Consider the following 19,659-nt stretch of genomic DNA (forward strand, 5'->3'; position numbering starts at 1 on the left):
TCCCATCCACTGCCCCACGGCATCCTCTCCTGCTGAAGACCCACGGTGCCAGGCTGCTGCAGGCACGGGGCAGAGACCAGGCTGCTCTGAAAGAAGCGTGGTGGTGCCCACTTGAGGAATGTCCCCCGTGGAGCTGCCCTCAGCTTCCCGGCAGTGTCACACCGATGCCCTTACTTGGGGTGAGCAGGTTCCTGAGCCCGCCCTCGGGGGCAGCTGCCCTGACGATGCCCTGCAGGTGCCCACGCTGTCCCTGTGCCCTGCAGACCCTTGCCCTGTGGTTTGCACCCCCCGAAGGCAAGGCCGAGCTTTCCCGCGGGGGGATGGAGGACACGGGAGATGCAGAACGTAGCTCCCCGGGGGACACCCTGCCCCCCGGCTTTCCGATAGGCTCCCGAAAGGCCACCAGAAGCTCCCCCCATGTCCCGCCGCTGGCTCCCCGCAGCACCCACCCACCCTGGGAGCCGGCGCCTGAGGCCTGGAGGGCAGAGCTGCTCCAGCGAGCGAGGAATGGGCAGCTCCGGCAGGACCCTCCCGCCGGACCCCGGCTCGCCGCCCCAAGGCTCGCTGCCCGCCGCTCCGGCGCAGCCCAACAGCGGCGGCGAGCGGCGGCGCCCCCTGGTGGCGGCGGTGGGCAACGGCAGCGGATAGCGTTGGCGCGGGCACAGCGCAACGGGCTGCGGGCACCGCGCAACGGGCTGCGGGCACCGCCACGGCTACACAGATGGCATTGGGTTGGAAGACACACGCCAAGGTCATCTTGGCCAAGCCTCTGCAGTCAGCAGGGGCACCTCCAACTAGATCAGGCTGCCTAGGGACCTCAAGTCTCACCTTGAATGTCTCCAGGGACAGGGGCTCAGCCACATCCCTGGGCAACCTGTTCCAGGTTTCACCATCCTCATTGTGCAAAACCTCCTCCTGCAGTCCAATCTAAATCTGCCCTCTTCCATCTAAACACAAGGAGGAACTTCTTTAATTCAAGGGTTACAGAGCCCTGGATCAGGCTGCCCAGAGAAGTTATGGAGTCTGCACCTCCAAACCACGTGGATGTATTCCTGGGTGATGTTCTCTAGGTGACCTTGGCCTGGCAGGAAATTGGACTCAGTGACCTCCAGAGGTGCCTTCCAGGCCCTACCATTCTGTGATTCATTTGGCAGGTGTGGGGCAGGGAAAGCTTTGCCTTGTGCAGGACACAGCCCTGGCCTGAAGCAGGGTTAGCTGTGAAAACTGATCACTTCATTCAAGACCAAAAGTCACCATCAGCATTTGCAGGCCTGGGAGCAAGGTGGCCAGGACAGAGCAGGCCTTGGGCACCGAGGTGGCCTTTGGGCCAGCAAGGCATTGTCCCAGGGGGACAGGGTGGTGGGACAGGGCAGCCTGCATCCTGCTCATCCTGCTGCTGCAGCCTTGCTGCCCCACATGTAATTCAGCAGCTCCTGCAGAAGACTGAAGAACTGTATCAGCTTCTGTTGTGGAAAGGGACAGGACCTGGTGGTGGCTGACTGCGCTGGCGTGGTCTTCGGCTTCTGACTGGGGACAGAGGAGCTTGGTTGTGCTGCTGGAGTTGTTGGCACTGCTGGGAACCGTGCCATCTGGAGCAGGATCCACTTGTAGAAGTGCTGGGTGGAGGTGTAGAGTCGAGGCTGCCTGGCTCTGGCACAGCCTTTGCCCCAGCTGGTCACTCCAACCAGCCAGAAGTAGTCATTGCTCTTGTCCCGGCAAGCAAGAGGACCCCCACTGTCACCCTGCAGCAGAGGAGACAGGGGGCAGGTGGTGTTGGGTGGCCTCCTTCTCTCCCCCAGCATCTGCTGGAGCTGTGCCATGCACAGAGAAGCTCTTGTGCCAGGACTGCCCATGCTGCTGGGCTTGACCTACAGCAGGCACCTACCTGGCAGGTGTGGACGCCGCCCCAGGGGTAGCCGGCGCAGACGACGCGGCTGGGGATGGTGCCGTTGTACCAGCGGCTGCTGTTGCACAGCTTGAGGGTCATGAGGTGGACCTTGGCCTCCTGGAGCACATCAGTTGGTCCCTCAGCTGTGAGCACAGGAAGGAATTGACCCCCAGCAGCTCATGCCCAGCTCTCCTTCCCTCCTGGGGTGAGCCACTTTGCAAGGGCTTGGCATCTTGCAAGCATTGTGCCGGGGTTTGCCCTCTGCCTGCCTTTGGGTCACAGCCTGGGCCCCTCTCTCCAGAGGGGTCTTGTGTCCCACAGCCTGGCTCTGGCTTTCAGCCTGGCTCTGGCTTTCACCCTGACTCTGAGGAAGCCCAACCTGGGAGGAGGTCCAGAGGAGGCCACCAAGACGATCTCTGAGGCTGGAGAACCTCTCCCGTGGGGACAGGCTGGGAGAGTGGGGGCTGTTCAGCCTGGAGGAGGCTACTGGGAGACCTTCTGGTGACTTTCCAGTGCCTGAAGGGGGCTACAGGAGAGCTGGGAAGGGACTTGCAGTGACAGGATGAGGAGCAATGACTTTGAGCTGGAAGAAGGGAGACTCGAGACTGGAGATGAGGAAGAAAATCTCTCCGGCAAAGGTGGTGAGACACCAGGACAGGCTGCCCTGTAAATGCTCCCTCCCTGGAGACGTTCAAGACCAGGATGGATGAGGCCTTGAGCAACCCGGTCTAGTGGAAGGTGTCCCTGCCCGTGGCAGGGAGTTGTCACCGGATGATCTCCAAGGTCCCCCAAGCCCTCCCATGACTCCGTGCCGGTACCTCCCCGTCGTGCCCGGCCCGCCCGCGCCGAGCGCTCACCCTTGGCGGCGGCGGAAGCCCAGCTGCTGACGAAGCAGTTGGTGAGGCTGCGCACCCTGAGCGAGCCGTCGGGCAGGCAGGCTGGCTGCACGGAGCCCCCGCAGCGGAGGGGCTGGCCCAGCTCCAGCAGGGCGATGTCATTGCTCTGGGTGGCCCTGCTGTAAGCGGGGTGTGCCAACAGCTGCTTCACCTGCCGCACCTGGGCCCCGGCTCCCAGCCGCGACAAGCGGCTGGCCCCGGCCACCACACGCCACTTGCTGATGTTCCTGCGGATGGAGACAGGGCTCAGAGAGCAGAGCCCCAGCCCGCAGCAGCCCAGCACCTCCCTGCCCTCTGCTTGCCAAGGGACAGAGGAAAGCAGCACCGCTGCGGGTGCTGCCACCCTGCCATTGCCTTGGGCACAAGGAATGCCAAGCTGGAGGCTGCTGGCAAGCTGTGGCAGCAGCCCAGCCTTCTCCCGAGTAGCCTCAGCTAGGCAGGGCAAAGAAGCAGGATGGCAGTAGCAGGGGGTGCTCGAGGCAGGGTACCTGCCAGTGCCGTGGGCAGAGCCCCATGCCTTGCTCCTCCTTACCTGGCGCCGACGAAGCAGTGTGCCGCTGTGAGGACCCACCGGGAGCCGACGAGGGACCCTCCACAGATGTGCCCTGAGCCTGCTCTCTGCGGATCCTGGATGCTGACAACCCAGGGCCAGGCCCCTGGCAGGGCACGGGTGCCACCCACAGTGTGTGATGTGCCCGAGCCACGGGCCTTGGGCCGGGTCCCACAGGTCCTTTGGTGAGCAGAAATTCATCAGTGCCCTGCTCGATGGCTGGCACTGTGCAGGCTGAGGGTCAGCCACCTGCCCTCCCCACACAGCGTGGCATGCACAGCAGCCTGGGTGCTTGGCCAGCTGTGGAAGCCTTAGAGGGCTTGGGAAGCTATGGCACAGCCATGGGGGAAAAAGGGCACCCCCCAGTGAACCTCACCAGTCACCCAAGCTCCCTCCCAGAGCCTGGTCCCACTCACCCACAGTTCCTCTGTGTGCTATGCGTGGGCCAGCACAGGGCCAGCAGGACGAGGAGGGGGAGCAAAACCATTGCTGCCAGTGGCTGCAAGAGCTGAGGGCTCCTCACCCCAAATGAGTGCCCACAGGGCTCATATTGCCATGGTGCCCTTGGCACTGATGTCACAGAGTGGCTGGTTCCAGGTGTTGGGCTCTTTGGCCCTGGGGAGGTGACAACACAGAATCATGGAAAGGTTGGGGTGGAAGGGACCTTCAGAGATCCAGTCCAGTGCAGCCAGCAGGGACATCCCCAACCAGAGCAGGCTGCTCTCAGCCCCTTACAACCTCACCTGGGATGGTGCCAGGGATGGTGCCATCTCCCAACTCTCTGGGCAGCCTGGGACAGGCTCTCACCACCCTCAGGGACAAACATTTCTCCCTGGGTGCCAAACCCTCACCCCTGCTCCTGGCACAGCAGCCCTGCTCAAAACTCTGTCCCCAGCTTTCAGCTCAGCACTGAAAGGCCACCAGAAGGTCTCCCTGGAGCCTTCTCCAGGCTGAACAACCCCAACTCTCCCAGCCTGGCCCCACAGCAGAGGGCTTCCAGCATGGCTGTGGCCTCCTCTGGCCCTGCTCTGCCAGGTCCAAGTCCTTGTGCTAAGGAACAGAGGTTGCAAGCAGGTGGGGAGGCAGGAGCTGGGGACAGCCCTGAACTCTCTCTTGCAGGATGAGGCATGCATGCCCCATGGCTCTGAGCACAGCCTGCCTGTGGCACCACAGCCTCTTTGGGCAGCTCACTGCCACCCTGCCCTCCACAGCCCTTCCTCACCACGCCTTTCCCAGAACACAGACACCAGAGGAGGTTGCTGCTGCAGCAGGGTGCACATGTTTGTGTGTTGGGAGGCCAGCCTGCCCACAGCCACAGCAGGCAGGGCTGTGCCAGCCAGAGCAGCCTGGCACAGCCCAGCACTGCCAACCTTCCTGCATGAAGCTCCCTGGCACACAGATGTCACACAGCCCACACTGCCTCTGCCAGGCACACAGCACCCTCTGGCATGGCCACGGCCTGTGACTGGCTGGGCAGGTGATAAGGGCCACTGTGGCACCAGGTGTGTGTGGCCAAGGATGGGCACTTGGCAGCTGCAGCCATGGAAGAATGCTCCTGCTCCATCCCCCATGGCTCTCGTCCGTCCTGCCCTGGTCTCGTCCCTCCAGTCGTCCTCTCACAGCTGTCCTGGAGCCTTGCCGTCAAGCTGGGCCACAGGGCAGGCCTGGCAGAGAGGCAGAAGCCAGCCACATGCATGCCATCTGCAGAGCAGCTCTGGCACCAGAGATGGTGCTGCCCCCCTGAACAAGTGGAGGTTTCTGGCAAGAGGTCCCCCGCAGAGCTCCGCTGACCTGCGCTCCTGGCAGGGCTGCTGCCCCCTCCAGCCTGAGCTTTGCCACCCAGCACCCCATCAGTCACAGGTAGCACTGAGGCCAAGCTGCAGGGCAGCTCTGAGGCTGAGGTGGGTTAGTTAGGGAAGGGGTGGATCTGGTGGCTCTGGGACAGAGTTCCAGCGAGGGCCAGCTGCAGGAGATGCAGCAGGAGGGGCTAGGAGCAGCGGCAGCAGGCAGGCTTGGGAGTGCAGCTCGGTACACAGCAGGGCTGCAGGGCAGGGTCCCTGCCCTTCCTCATCTGGCTTTCCCCAAACTGCAAGTGCTGCTCAAAGAGCACTTTCTGCTGCTTGATCTCCTGCAGCACCTGCAGCACCTCAGGCCCTGCGGCGCCCTGCAGCAGGTCGTAGTTCTCAGCCGGGTCTGAGTCCAGGTCAAAGAGCAGGGGGGGCACGTGTGGGGTCAGGGGGGTCAGCCCGTGGCAGGCCTGGTCTGGTGTCGTGTCACTGTGAAAGGAACCTGCAGAAGAGACCCCCAGGTGTGCCTCCAGCACCTCTGGGAGCTTTGGGCAGCAAAGCTGCCCGAGCAGAGTGGGGGGGGGGGCTGCACCGACCTTGTGTGAAGTAGTGAGCCTTGTGCCGGCCCAGCCTCACCGCAAAGGAGCCCTGCAGGGCGCTGGGGGACGGCGGGTAGAAGAACATCGTCCGCCGGGGGCTCTGTGGGAGAGCAGAGCTCAGCTCACTTCTGCTGCAGCAGGAGCAGGCAGAGACTCCAGGGAGCCCCACAGGAACCCCAAATCTGCAGCCAGAGCGTGGCCAGAGAGGGGAGGAAGTGAGGAGCAGCTGCATCCTCTTTGTGCCCTCCTCAAAGCTACTGGAGCTCTGTCCGTGCCTTGCAGCCATGGGGGCTTGGCATGGCATCACCTTGAAGTTGGCAGAGCAGCCTGGGGCACCCCAGGAACTCCAGGGCATGTCCCAGGCTGGACAAAAGAGTCCCAGCTCATGGACTTCCTCTGACCTCCAGCTGGTTCCACTCATCAGGCACCCAGCTCCACCCCACCCCCAGCCTTCAGTGCCAGCCCAGCCAGCCCGCAGGACTCACCTGCCCAGATCCAAAGAGCACTGGGCTCAGGTCATAGCCATCCAAGGCAACCTTGGGAAGGGTGGCTCCAGCCAGGGCAGCCAGCGTGGGCAGGATGTCCAGGGTGCTTCCCAGCTCGTGCGTCACTCCTGTCGCAGCCAGGCACAGGGACAGGCTCTGACCCCGCGCCCTTCCCTGCCACCCTCAGCTCTCTCCCGGGGCAGCCGAGCCGCAAGGCACCCCTGTCTCGGCTGGCACCAGCAGGAGGGAGGCACAAGCAGTGCCAAGTCTCACCTGGGGCAACACGGCCGGGCCAGTAGGCCACCGCTGGCTCCCGCATGCCCCCGTCGTAGGTGGTGCCCTTGCCGCAGCGCAGCAGGCCGGCGCTGCCCCCGCGTGCCATCCGCATGGTGGAGGGGCTGCCAGAGGGAAGGACCACCCAGCATCAGTGACACGGCTTTCTGGGGCTGCCAGGGGGGGTGCCAGTAAGGGGCACTGCCATCTTCCTCAGCCTTGTGAGGCGGGGGGCAGCTGAAGCAGCCCAGCTGCCCGAGGTGCCCAAGCAGGGCACCAGAGACCAACGCCGCTCACACGCAGAGGCAACTGTGGCACGGTCAGGCTGCTGCCTGCTCCTGGCCTGGATCCTCTGAGGTGTCTGCCCAGCTCAAGGGCACAGCCGAGTCTCACCCACAGGGGGTCCTCTCCAGAGCAGCATCCACCCCTCGCCTCACCCCAGGTCTCACCTGGCAGTGCCGCACCAGGTCCCTTTTGTCGCAGCCAGGCAGCGCCTCAGCAGAGCCTCAGCAGCGACCACGTCCCTGCCTGCTGAGCCAACTCACCCGTTGTCAGAAGTGAAGAAGACCAAGGTGCTGTTGGCCACTCCGCTGTCCTGCAGTGCCTGCAGCAGGTGTCCCACCGAGGCGTCGAACTCCAGGAGGGCATCGCCGAAGGGCCCGCGGCGCGAGCGCCCCACGAACGGCTGGCTGGCAAACTGGGGGTAGTGTGTGTGCTGCAGAAAGGGCAGAGAGACTGCTGGGCAGCCACCCCACAGAACCAGAGAATGGGCTGGGCTGGAAGGGACCTCCAGAGGGCATCCACTCCAACCCCCTCTGCACTAAGCACAGACATCCTCCACTAGAGCAGGCTGCCCAGGGTGCTGATGAGCCTCACCTCAAATATCTCCAGGGATGAGGCCTCAACTACCTCCCTGGGCAACCTGTTCCAGTGTCCCACCACCCTCAGGCTAAAGGCTTGTTCCTCACAACCAGTCTACATCTGCTCTTCTCTCATTTCAGACCATTGTCCCTCGTCCTGTCCCTGAAGGCCTTTGCAAACAGTCCCTCTGCAGCCTTCTTTGAGTCCCTTCAGGTAGTCTTAGGTCTGCCTGGAGCCTTCTCTTCTCCAGGCTGAACACCCCCAGCTCCCTCAGCCTGTCCTCGTAGCAGAGCTGCTCCAACCCCCTGATCATTTTCACAGCCCTCCTGTAGGCCACAGAGCTGCCTCTGCTCCCCAGATCACCCAGGTACAGTCAGCACCCCAGCTAGGACAAGGAGACACAAGACAGGCCAAAAGAAGAGGTCTAAAGCTTGTCCCCAAGCTTCAGAAGCACCTCTCAGACAAGGCACAAAGGAGCTGAGCCCCAGCAGAGGATGTGGAGCCCCAGAGGGGGAAGTTTTCCCTTTGCACTCCTGGCCCAGAGGGAAGCAGCCAAAGAACACTGTCAGAACGGTGCTGCCACAAAACCTGGCCACAAGAACAGCAACCCCAGCTCAGCCAGGGGCAGGTAGTGGCCAAGATGCTTCCCTGCTCTACCCCACAGGACAAAGCTGCCCTGCCCAGCCCTGGGCCCCATCTCCTACGTGTGAGGCATAGTAGAGCAGGAACGGGAGGCCTCGGCGGGCACAGTCGGCGATGAAGTCCTGGGAGAACTTGTTGTAGAGGGGCACCAGCTCAGGAAAGGAGACTGGCTGCTGCACAATTGTCTGGTTCCAGAGCAGTGGGACTGGCACTGAGCCTTGGTCACAAGTCCCAAAGCACTTGGTGTCAGGTGGGAAGCAGGTGAGATTCTGGCAGGGGCCCTGCAGGACACAGAGGAGAGCAAAGAGTCTCAGAGCAGCCATTGCCAGGTCCTACAGGCTCCCTTTGAACACAAATCCCAGAAGCCCAGGGGTCTGTGCCCAGCCTAGCACTGTCCAAGAGCCACGCTGCCCCAACATCATCGTCCCCTGGCAGCACTCCAGATGTTTCTCTGCAGCCCAGAAGCTGACCCTCCCTTGCTGAAGGGTGCATGTCCCCACACACAGCTGCCAGCCACCTTCTGCAAAGCTGCCCTGGCACAGCTGCACCCCAGAGACAGGCTTCCCCCTGCAGCATGCACCTCCCCAGCCTGCAGCCAGCCATCTGCCCAGGCAAGTGCCAACCCAGCCTGAAGCTTCACTTCTCAGACATCTCCCCCACCACCCCCACCCAGGACACCCCGCAGGGCCAGACGGGCCTCTCACCTGGTCATGGGAGTAAGGCACCCCCAAGAAGTGGTCAAAACCTTGGTGGATGGGCAGGAAGGAGCCATTAACGCCCAGGCCAAGGTGCCACTTGCCGACTATGGCTGTGGCATAGCCCCGAGCCTTCAGCACCTCAGCGATGGTGACCTCAGAGAGGGGCAGCCCCCCCCGTGAGTCAGGGTAGAACACACCAGGGTAGACTCCAGAGCGCATCTGGAAGCGGCCGGTCAGCAGGGCTGCCCTAGGGGGAGAGTCGAGAGAGCATCACACCGGGCACAGCGCAGGGTGAGAAGCCTGGGTGCCACAGGAGAGTGCTGCTCCACTCCTCGGCACCTGGCAGCTTGTCTTCGCAGGCTCACGGCTGCCATCACCCCTGCGTGCTGGGACAGTCCAAGGGGCACGCCACAGGGCAGGGCAGCCACCGAGTTGACAGCCACCCGTCCCTCCTGGCGCTGCGGCTCCGGAGCTGGGTGCTAAGCTCTAACTCACCCCCGCCCCGGGGCCCTGCAGCAGCCGCCGCCGCCTGGCGGCGCAGCGGGGGACGTACCGAGACGGGCTGCACACCGGGGAGCTGCTGTAGAAGTTGGTGAAGCGCAGCCCTTGGGCAGCCATCCGGTCTAGGTTGGGTGTGTCAGAAGAAGGGTGCCCGTAGCACCCCAGGTCCCCGAAGCCCAGGTCATCCGCCAGCAGCACGACGAAGCTGGGGGGAGCTCCGGCGGCTCCGCGCACAGCCAGGAGCGCCAGGAGCATCGGGAGCCACGGCGCCATGGTCCCGGCGAGAGGCGCTCGGCACCGCCAGGCAGGGAGCGGCCCGGCCCGGCCCCGCCCCGCCCCGCCCTCTCGGCGCGGCCGGCGCTCAGCTGACCGGCCGCCGGTCACGCGGCGGGCCCGCCGCGCGGCGTGCCGGGAGCTGGGCCGGGGCCGCCTCCCGCTGGCGCCTGCCGCGGAGCGCCCCCGGTGCTGCGGGGCGGGGCCGCCGCGGAGCCGCGCTCGGCGTTGCGCAGGCTGTGGGTTCAGCACCGCTGTCACAGAGCCACGCAGCGGTCTGGCTGGGAAGGGACCTTGCAAGGGCCATAGGCTGCAACCCCCTGCAGCCAGCAGGGACATCCCCAACCGGAGCAGGCTGCTCGCAGCGCCAAACGACCTCACCTGGGATGGTGCCAGGGATGGGACAGCTCCCAGCTCTCTGGGCAGCCTGGGCCAGGCTCTCACCACCCTCGGGCAAACATTTCTCCTGGGCTGCAGCAAGAGAAGTGTGGCCAGCAGGGCCAGGGAGGGGATTCCTCCCCTCTGCTCCACTCTGTTGAGACCACACCTGGAGCTCTGTGTCCAGTTCTGGAGCCTCTGTTCCAGGAAGGATCTGGAGGTGCTGGAAGGTGTCCAGAGAAGGGCCACGAGGATGAGCAGAGGGCTGGAGCTGCTCTGCTATGGAGACAGAGAGTTGGTGTTGTTCAGTCTGGAGAGGAGAAGGCTCCCAGGAGACCTTGTGCCTTTCCAGTATCTGAAGGGGGCTGCAAGAAAGCTGGGGAGGGACTTTTTAGAGTGTCAGGGAGTGATAGGAGTGGGGGGAATGAAGCAAAACTAGAAATGGGTAGGTTGAGATTGGATGTTAGGAAGAATCAACCAGGTTGGTAAAGACCTCAAAGATCATCAAGTCCAACCTGTCACCCAACACCTCATGACTAACTAAACCATAGCACCAAGTGCCATGTCCAATGCCCTCTTGAACACCTCCAGGGATGGTGACTCCACCACCTCCCTGGGCAGCACATTCCAATGGCCAATTACTCTTTCTGGGAAGAACTTTCTCCTCACATCCAGCCTAAACCTCCCCTGGCACAGCTTGAGACTCTGTCCTCTTGTTCTGGTGCTGGGTGCTTGGGAGAAGAGACCAACCCCCACCTGGCTACAACTTCCCTTCAGGGAGTTGTAGACAGCAATGAGGTCTCCCCTGAGCCTCCTCTTCTCCAGGCTAAACAACCCCAGCTCCCTCAGCCTCTCCTCACAGGGCTGTGCTCAAGGCCTCTCCCCAGCCTTGTTGCCCTTCTCTGGACACCTTCAAGTGTATCAATGTCCTTCTTAAACTGAGGAGCCCAGAACTGGACACAGGACTCGAGGTGTGGCCTAGCCAGTGCTGAGTCCAGGGCAGAATGACTTCCCTGCTCCTGCTGGCCACACTGTTCCTGATGCAGGCCAGGATGCCATTGGCCTTCTTAGCCAACTGGGCACACTGCTGGCTCATGTTCTTCCCCATGAGGGTGGTGAGAGAATGGCACAGGTTGCCCAGGGAGGTGGTGGAAGCCTCATCCCTGGAGGTGTTTGCAGCCAGGCTGGATGTGGCCCTGAGCAACCTGCTGTAGTGTGAGGTGTCCCTGCCCATGGCAGTGGGGCTGGAACTGGATGATCCTTGAGGTCCCTTCCAACCCTAACAATTCTATGATTCTCTCCACTCTGCAGCTCCCTCTCTGAGTGCCAAACCCTCACCCCTGCTCCTGGCACAGCAGCCCTGCTCAGAACTCTGTCCCCAGCTTTCAGCTCAGCACTGCAAGGCCACCAGAAGGTCTCCCTGGAGCCCTCTCTTCTCCAGGCTGAACAACCCCAACTCTCCCAGCCTGGCCCCACAGCAGAGGGCTCCCAGCATGGCTGTGGCCTCCTCTGGCCCTGCTCCACCAGGTCCCTGTCTGTGCTGTGCTGAGGACTCCAGAGCTGCCCCAGCACTGCAAGGGGGGGGCTGAGCAGAGCTCCTTGGTGCCCCTAAGGCAGCTTCTCAGTGCCCCTGGGCATCGCCTTGGTGTCCCTAGACAGCCTTCTAGTGCCCAGCTCCTCCTCCATGCCTCAGACCTTTCCCCAGATCTTTCTTCTCATCAGCCCAACAAACCTCTGAAATAAGTCCAACAAACCCTGTTTGAAGCAGGACTCTGCTTGTTCTTGGTGACCTGGGGTTGGAGAGGTGAACTTAGGACTGGAGAGGAGAAACAGGACTGGCTGCTGGTGGGTGTTCATAGAGCACTTCTGAGGGCTTCTGAAGCCACCAGTTCTTGTGTTAGTGTCTTCTGTAGGCTGCCAGACCTTGTGTTGGGGTCTTCTGGAACCCCCAGCCCTGGTGCTGGGGACTTCTGGAGCCACCAGCCCTGGTGTGGAGGTCTTCTGGAGCTGTACCTTGCTGCCTTCTCACTCCCCAAGTAGCAGGATAGAGATGCAAAGGAGGCTACCACATGTTCAGCTGGGTGGGGAAGCTTCTGCAGCCCTGGCTGGGCAGGTTCCTCCTGCTGTGGCCATGGCCCTGCAGACAGGGTGTGGAGAGAACTCCGTTGGGAGCTTCTCCAGTGCAACCAGATAGAGCTAGGCAGGTCCCACTGCTGGAGAAGAGCTGGGGAAGCTCTTGGCTCCGAGTTCTCCAGCCATGGTGAGTGAGAAGCAGCAGCTGTCGGCGCTCTCGGATGAGCAGGTAAAGGCTTCTGCTGGGGGAGACCTTCTGAGCCCTGGGGAAGCTGCTGCAGGCCCTGGTCAGGCTGGGGGACCTTGGCCAAGGGGGCTTCCTTCATGGGGGACAGCACCATCTGGGTGTCAGCAAAGGGCACCCAGCTGCCTGGTCCATGGCTTTGCAGGTTAGGGCTTGCTGGGACTTGAGTAGCTTGTCTGGAGTTGCTGCAGCAGGTCCAGAGAAGGACAACAAAGCTGTGGAAGGGTCTGGAAAACAAGGAGAAGGGTCTGGAGGACTTGTGAGGAGCAGCTGAGGGACCTGAGGTTGTGGAGCCTGGAGAAAAGGAGGTTGAGGAGAGACCTTCTTGCTCCCTACAACTTCCTAAAGGAGGCTGGAGCCAAGTGGGCATCAATGTCTTGTCCCAAGTGATGGGACAAGAAGCAGCAGCCTCAAGTTGCCCCAGGGGAGGTTCAGGTTGGACACAAGGAACAATTTGTGCCCTTGAGGGTTGTCCAGGGCTGGCCCAGGCTGCCCAGGGCAGTGTTGGAGTCCCCATCCCTGGAGGGATTTCCAGGCCATGGAGCTGTGGTGCTGAGGGTCATGGGTTGGTGGTGCCCTGGCAGTGCTGGGTTGATGGTAGGACTCCATGAGCTTCAAGGTCTCTTCCAACCCAACCCATTCTGTGGCTTCTCCTGGGGTGGCTGCTCCTGCTCCTCTCTGAGAATCAGCAGGCCCTGGGACAGGTCCAGTTTGGCCAGTCTCACCAGTTCCTCCATGCTAGCCCCAGCCACACTCTCTGGGAACTGTTCTCAGCAGCGCAGCCTGGAGCAGGATTTGGCTTCTCAACACTCCCCAGCCTCAGGCAAGGGAAACCAGGGTGCTGCAGAACCTCCATTGTGATGCCACCATCAAGGAGCCCATCACAGGCAGCAGCAAAGTTGGCTTGGCAAGGAACCAGCCACTGTCCCCTCACTTTGCCCCCCACCATCAATGCCCCCAAGGCAGCACTCTTTGGAGAAGGCACTTTTTGGCTTCAGCTCTGTGGTGACACCCAGGCCCTGGCCACCCATGGCTGCTTCATCCAGGATGGCCAAGGGAGTGGGTCTGGCTCCATGTCCTCCTGTGTTGTGAGCTGAGGTTCCTGGTGTGGCCCCTTCACAGAGCATCTCTTGATGGCTTTCTCCTGTGAGGAGAGGCCAAGAGAACTGGAGTTCTTCAGCCTGGAGAAGAGAAGGTTCCAGGGAGGCCTTCTGGTGCCCTTTCAGGACTTAGAAAGCTGGGGGATAGACTTTTGAGCAGGGCCTGTTGTGCCAGGAGCAGGGGTGATGGTTTGGCACTCAGAGAGGGAGCTGCAGAGTGGAGAGAAGGGAAAAATGTTTGCCCCTGAGGGTGGTGAGAGCCTGGCCCAGGCTGCCCAGAGAGCTGAGAGCTGCCCCATGCCTGGCACCATCCCAGGGGAGGTTGTCTGGGGCTGTGAGCAGCCTGCTCTGGTTGGGGATGTCCCTGCTGCCTGCAGGGGTTGGAGTAGGTGACCTTGGAAGGTCTCTTCACCCCAACCCATCCATGATTCCATGATTTTCTCTCCCTCAGGTCTTGGTGTTGACCTGCATCTACCTGCCAGCCTCGCTGCTGAGGTGGGTTCTGCCATGGCTTGGAGGAGGCAGCAGCCATTACTATTTCTTCATGTGGCTTCTTCAGGTCTTACCTATGCCCCATTTTGTCCCCAAATCTGGGACATGAGGATCTGGCCTTGCACTGACCCAGGAGCCCCCCACTCACCCCAAACCCATGCCAGTCCCTTCCTAGGTCGATCTGAGGGTCCACCATGGGATGGTTTCACCAAGAAGCCACCATGCTGGGACACCATCAGCTCTTCTCCATCAGGATACTAACCTCCAGCTTCATCTCTTCCAGCCTCCTGGGCAGTGGATCCATCCTTGCTGCCACCTCCTGGCACAGGAGATGCTGCCACATCCAGGTGAGGGACACAGGGATGGGGTTTGGCCGTGACCACGGACAAGGAAGAGCTGGACCAGCACCACTGCTGCTGGGCTTAATGGGGCTGGAGGTCGGGCTCCAGGACAGGAGATGCAAGAGATGGTCCCAGCTCTGCTCCTGGATGGTGTGGGGAGGGATGTGGCTGTGGAGGCTCTGCAGAAGCTGCCACCAAGGTGACACTGGCAGGCAGAGCTAACTCTGTGTCCTGTCCCCCAGCTTCGTGCCCTCTTCCTCCTTGCCCTGGCAGATTTCCTGGTGGCCAGCACGCTGCTGGCCATGGCCTCCATCCAGCTGCTGCCACCTCGCCTCTTCATCCCAGCCTATGCTGCCTGTCCCTATGGGCTGATGCTGGCCACGGTAAGGGGCGCTGGGACCCACACCACGACGTGGCACCAGGACATGGGCACCTCATCCTGTGCCACTGGATGAAGCTGAGACCCCTCTGTGGGCTGGAGGACTCCTGGGGACGTTCTGGGGTGGTTCTTGCCCAGGTGGCAGGGGGGGTTAGACTCAATGATCTCCAGAGGCCCCTTCCAACCCCTAACATCCTGTGAGCCTGTGGCCAAGAAGGCCACCAGCAGCTTGGCCTGGATCAGCAATGGTGTGGCCAGCAGGAGCAGGGCAGGGATTGTCCCCCTGCACTGGGCACTGCTGAGGCCACACCTGGAGTCCTGGGGCCAGTTTTGGGCCTCGCTCCAAGAAGGACATGGAGGGGCAGGAGCAGGTCCAGAGAAGGGCAACAGAGCTGGGGAAGGGTCTGGAGCACAGGTCTGGTTAGGAGCACCTGGGGGGGTTGAACCTGAAGAAAAGCAGACTGAGGGGAGACCTTCTGGCTCTCTACAGCTCCCTGCAAGGAGGCTGCAGCCAGGTGGGGGGTGGTCTTCTCCCAGGGAACAAGGGACAGGACAAGAGGAAATGGCCTCAGGTTGGCCATGGGGAAGTTCAGGTTGGCCATGAGGAACCATTTCTGCCCCTTGAGGCCTGCCCAGGCCTGGCCCAGGCTGCCCAGGGCAGTGGTGGAGTCCCCATCCCTGGAGGGGTTTCCAAGCTGTGGAGATGTGGTGCTGGGGGACATCATGAGGCCATTTGCTCTTGGTGCTTTATGTCTTGGGGAGCTTCTGCCTTGTCCCTCCTGGCACAGCTCTGCTGAGGGCACAGCAGGACATTTGGGATGTGGAGCTTGAGAACAGGACAGCAGGACATAAGGGTGTAGAGCATGAAGATGGGGACAGTGGGACATCAGCCTGTGGAGCACAAGGAGGGAAGGAGGAAGGTGCCTTTGGGGTGGTGGACACAGCAGGAGCTTGTTTTCCTTGCCCTCTCCCAGACCTTCTACTCCATCTCCTTCCTGATGGTTGTGGTCTATGCCTATGAGTCCTACCGCACCGCCCGTGGCTGGCGAGCCTGGCACCTGCCAGCTCTGCAGGTTGGTGGCCCTGTGAGGACTTGGGCAGCCCCAAGGGGGGCTGAAGGCATCTCCTTCCCACGGGGCATTAGTGGCTTCCCCTGTGTCCCAGTGGGGCAGGGCTGAAGCCTTGAGCTTCTGCCAGACCTTCAGCCTCAGGGCCCCGGTGGTTTCCTCCGTGCAGGAGCGGAGCGGCTGCCTGGAGAGGACATGGCAGGGGCTGCCCTACATCTTGGCCTGGTAGGTGCCAGCTGCTGGTCCTTGGCCCATCTCCACCCCCAGTGGGGCTGTGACACATCTCCTGCCCTGCTGGCTTTGCCCACCACCCCCTCTCCCTGCCAGGCTGGTGCCATCGCTCACACTGCTGGCCCAGCTGCTCGCCCGCGGGGTCTCCGTCACCGATGTGGCACCGAAGCCCATCCAGCCCATCGTGCCCTGGAAAGGCAACAGCTCCCAGGAGACCTCCAGCCTCTACTGCTCCAGGTACTCCAGCAGTGTTCCCACCACCCTGACCCCGAGGCTGGGCTGGGCACCCCACAGCCCTCCCAAGCTGGATTTAATTGCAAGCACCACCCAGCTTGGTCCTGGCCAACCAGGCTGAAAGAGTGCTGGTGGCTGGAGTTAACTCCAAGCTGCTGTCCCTCAGTGCTGGGGCCACTTCTGTTTGAGGTCTTCATCAATGCTCTGGATGAGGGCATCAGGGCACCCTCAGTCAGTTTGCAGATGACACCAGGCTGGGTGGGATGTTGATCTGTTGGAGGGTTGCAGGCTCTACAGAGGGATCAGGCCAGGCTGGGTCCAGGGGCTGAGGCTGATGGGATGAGGTTCACCAGGGCTGGGCCCTGCTCTTGGGTCACAACAACCCCATGAAGGCTTCAGACTGAGGGCTGAGTGACTGGAAAGTGTGGGAAAGGACCTCAGGGGTTGGTGACAGCAGCTGGAGGTGAGCCAGGGGTGTGCCCAGGTGGCCAAGAAGGTGACCAGCAGCCTGGCCTGGATCAGCAATGGTGTGGGCAGCAGGAGCAGGGCAGGGATTGTCCCCCTGCACTGGGCACTGCTGAGGCCACACCTGGAATCCTGGGCTGAGTTTTGGGCCCCTCACTCCCAAAAGGACAAGGAGGAGCTATAGCAGGGCCAAGGAAAGGCAACAGAGCTGTGGAAGGGTCTGGAGAAGAAGGAGAAGGGTCTGGAGAACTTGTAAGGAGCAGCTGAGGGAGCTGGGTGGGGGTTGGGTCTGGAGAGAAGGAGGCTGAGGGGAGACCTTCTGGGTCTCCACAGCTCCCTGCAAGGAGGCTGCAGCCAGGTGAGTTTGGTCTCTTCTCCCAAGGAATAAGGGACAGGACAAGAGGAACTGGCTTCAAGTTGTCTCCAAGGAGGCTGAGGTTGGCCATGAGGAACAATTTCTGCCCCTTGAGGCTTGTCCAGGCCTGGCCCAGGCTGCCCAGGGCAGTGTTGGAGTCCTCATCTCTGGAGGGCTCTCAAAGCTGTGTAGATGTGGTGCTGAGGGCCATGGGTTGGTGGTGCCCTGGCAGTGCTGGGTTGATGGGTGGCTTCCATGAGCTTCAAGGTCTTTCCAGCCAAACCCTTCTGTGGTTGCAATGGGCTTGGGCATGCCACAGCCCAAGCAGGGCACATGATGGACACCTCTGGGTGTTCAAGGCTTTGGGATGGGGGATTAGGGGAACATGGTCACCAGCATCCTCTGTCCTTCCAGCTGCCTGCTGCTCATCCACCGTGCCCAGGACATCTGCTACCAGGTGAGTGTTGCTGGGTGGCCCTCCTGCTGCTGCCTGCCCCAAGGGCTGATGGGCTGGGAGACTAGCAGCTCCATAGGGCATGGACAAGTGCTGCTGGAGGGGTGGAGCAGAGGGGTGTTGGGGTGACAGCAGCTGAAGATGAACCAGCATGTGCCCAGGTGGCCAAGAAGGCCACCAGCAGCCTGGCCTGGCTCAGCAATGGTGTGGCCAGCAGGAGCAGGGCAGGGATTGTCCCCCTGCACTGGGCACTGCTGAGGCCACACCTGGAATCCTGGGCTCAGTTTTGGGCCCCTCACTCCCAAAAGGACAAGGAGCTATAGCAGGGCCAGAGAAAGGCAAGAGAGCTGGGGAAGGGTCTGGAGGAGAAGGGTCTGGACAACTTGTGAAGAGCAGCTGAGGGAGCTGGGGTTGGGCCTGGAGAAAAGGAGGTTGAGGGGAGACCTTCTGGCTCTCTACAGCTCCCTGCATGGAAGCTGGGGCCAGGTGGGGGTTGGTCTCTTCTCCCAAGGAACAAGAGACAGGACAAGAGGAAATGGCCTCAAGTTGTCCCAGGTTGAGGTTGAACATCAGAAGAAACTTCTTCACTGCAAAGGTTCTCACAGCCTGGCCCAGGCTGCCCAGGGAGGTGGTGGCATCCCCACCCCTGGAGGTCTCTCAGAGCTGCAGAGATGTGCAGCTGAGGGCCAGGGGTTAGCACCAGCCTCGGCAGTTAGGGACTGGATGACCTTTCCAGGTCTTTTCCCACCAAAACCGTTCTGTGGTTCCATGAGTCTCTGCTGGTGGAGAGGACTTCTCCCACAGCATGGAGCTTGTCATGGCTCAGCCCTGCCCCAGCAGGAGCAGCCCCCTGGGGCAGGGCAGGCCCACGGCCCCTGATGGCCCTTCCCCTTCTCAGTACCTTGGCAGGGAGGACGCTGGCCTGGAGTGGAAGATCGTCTTCTTGCTGTACCTGCTGCTGGTGCCGAGCTGCTGCACGGTGAGCCCAGGGCACAGCAGAGGGCGAGCAGAGGGCAGCAGCAGGGCTGGCCAGCCGATGCCCCCCCTGCTGCCCAGCTGCTCTACCGCAGGGTGAAGCTGTGGTGCCAGCGGAACGCCGCAGCCCCGCTGCTGCCCTCGGGCTCTGGGGACGGCGTCACCAAGGCCTCCCGCTGCTTCCAGCTGGTTTTCCTGCTCTGCTGGGCACCAGGTGAGCTGCAGGTGGGGATGGCCCTCAGTGGTCTCCTCTCCACCTCCTGTTCTCCAGGCCCAACCACCCCAGCTCCCTCAGCTGCTCCTCGTAAGTTCTCCAGACCCTTCTTCTGTCCTAGGCCCTTCCCCAGCTTTGTTGCCCTTCTCTGGATCTGCTCTAGCACCTCCCTGTCCTTCTTGGAGTTGGCAAGGCCTTGGCCAGGACCCTTCCCCCAGGGCAGGAAGGTCCAGCCCACTTCTATGATTCTACTTCAACCCTGCTTGTAGTGAGCAGTCCTTCCAGCAGCACTGCCTGAGGTGGATCATGGCTGCTGGACCTGCTCCTTAGCAGCAGCTCATCCCTTTGGGGGCCCTTTTGTGCTTTCAGCCTCTCAGAAACCCGGGGGAGTCAGACCCTGAGGTACTCAAGGTCTGGGGAGGGAGGGAAGGACCTCATGGTTGTCCTAGGCAGACCCCTGTGCCATGGGAAATAGGCTAGGAGAGGGGAAGGACGTTTGCCATTTGGAGGACTCCAGATGAGGCATGCTCAGAGAAGGAGACCAAAGAGTGTCCTTTTGTCTTCCATCCACAGCCTTCCTCCTCACCCTCCTCTCCTTCACCAGCATCAAACCCACCTCAGTCTTTGCCCTCCACGTTGCTACAGTGAGTAAACTCCATCTGCTAGGCTCCAGAGCCCAGATGTTTGTCCCCATCAGAATGTGGGTGGTCATGGTGGAGACCTCCTGGGGTGGTGGGGCTGTGAGACCCCTTTAGGTGCTGCCAGCCCCTGATGGTGACACCCAACCAGGTGCCACCTGGGATGGACTCAGAGCCAAGGTCTCAGGTTGCTGGTGGCAGCCCTGGGCCCAGCCTGGCTCTGCCACCTGCTTTGGTGGTTGGTGTCCTGCTCCTCAGCTCTTGCCTTTAGGTGGCCACATCAAGAGGGAAGTCACCTCCTGGGTCACTCTGTGCACTGCAGTCATGGAGTCACTGAGGCTGGGGAGGACCTTTAGTATCATGGAGTCCAATCCTTCACCCAGCACCTCCAGGGCCCTCAGCACCACAGCTCCACAGCTCTGAAACCCCTCCAGGGATGGGGGACTCCAACACTGCCCTGGGCAGCCCAGGACAGGCCTGGACAACCCTCAAGAGCAAGGAATTGTTCCTCATGGCCACCTGGGGCAGCCTGGGACCATTTCCTCTCATCCCATCACTTGGAGGAG

General features: G+C 61.8%; 2 protein-coding genes across 2 annotated transcripts; both read right to left on the minus strand.

Moving 5' to 3' along the window:
• Positions 1-1,385: 1,385 nt before the first annotated feature.
• Positions 1,386-3,528, minus strand: LOC104306213 (acrosin; the record flags this gene model as incomplete). The annotated part of the gene is made up of 4 exons (XM_054173786.1): positions 1,386-1,742; positions 1,886-2,031; positions 2,707-3,029; positions 3,317-3,528. Coding segments are annotated over 4 exons (1,038 nt in total), but the record flags the coding sequence as incomplete, so codon positions are not given.
• A 1,429-nt stretch (positions 3,529-4,957) lies between these two features.
• Positions 4,958-9,457, minus strand: ARSA (arylsulfatase A). Its single transcript, XM_054173924.1, has 8 exons — positions 9,233-9,457; positions 8,686-8,926; positions 8,044-8,262; positions 7,024-7,193; positions 6,479-6,603; positions 6,206-6,333; positions 5,718-5,820; positions 4,958-5,623 (listed from the first exon to the last, which is right to left on the minus strand). The coding sequence occupies exons 1-8, from the start codon at positions 9,451-9,453 to the stop codon at positions 5,322-5,324; spliced, it is 1,509 nt and encodes a 502-aa protein (XP_054029899.1). The 5' UTR covers positions 9,454-9,457; the 3' UTR covers positions 4,958-5,321.
• Positions 9,458-19,659: the final 10,202 nt, after the last annotated feature.

Source organism: Dryobates pubescens, chromosome 27 (genome assembly GCF_014839835.1).
Source record: "Dryobates pubescens isolate bDryPub1 chromosome 27, bDryPub1.pri, whole genome shotgun sequence".
NCBI classification, from domain to species: Eukaryota; Metazoa; Chordata; class Aves; order Piciformes; family Picidae; genus Dryobates; species Dryobates pubescens.

Excerpts from the sequence above, each read along its gene's own strand:
- ARSA (XM_054173924.1), bottom strand. The coding sequence starts at position 9,453 with ATGGCGCCGTGGCTCCCGATGCTCCTGGCGCTCCTGGCTGTGCGCGGA. Across the intron at positions 8,927-9,232 it reads CCGGTGTGCAGCCCGTCTCG|GGCAGCCCTGCTGACCGGCC; the intron begins GTACGTCCCCCG and ends CTCTCCCCCTAG. Across the intron at positions 5,821-6,205 it reads TGCTCTTTGGATCTGGGCAG|AGCCCCCGGCGGACGATGTT; the intron begins GTGAGTCCTGCG and ends GCTCTCCCACAG.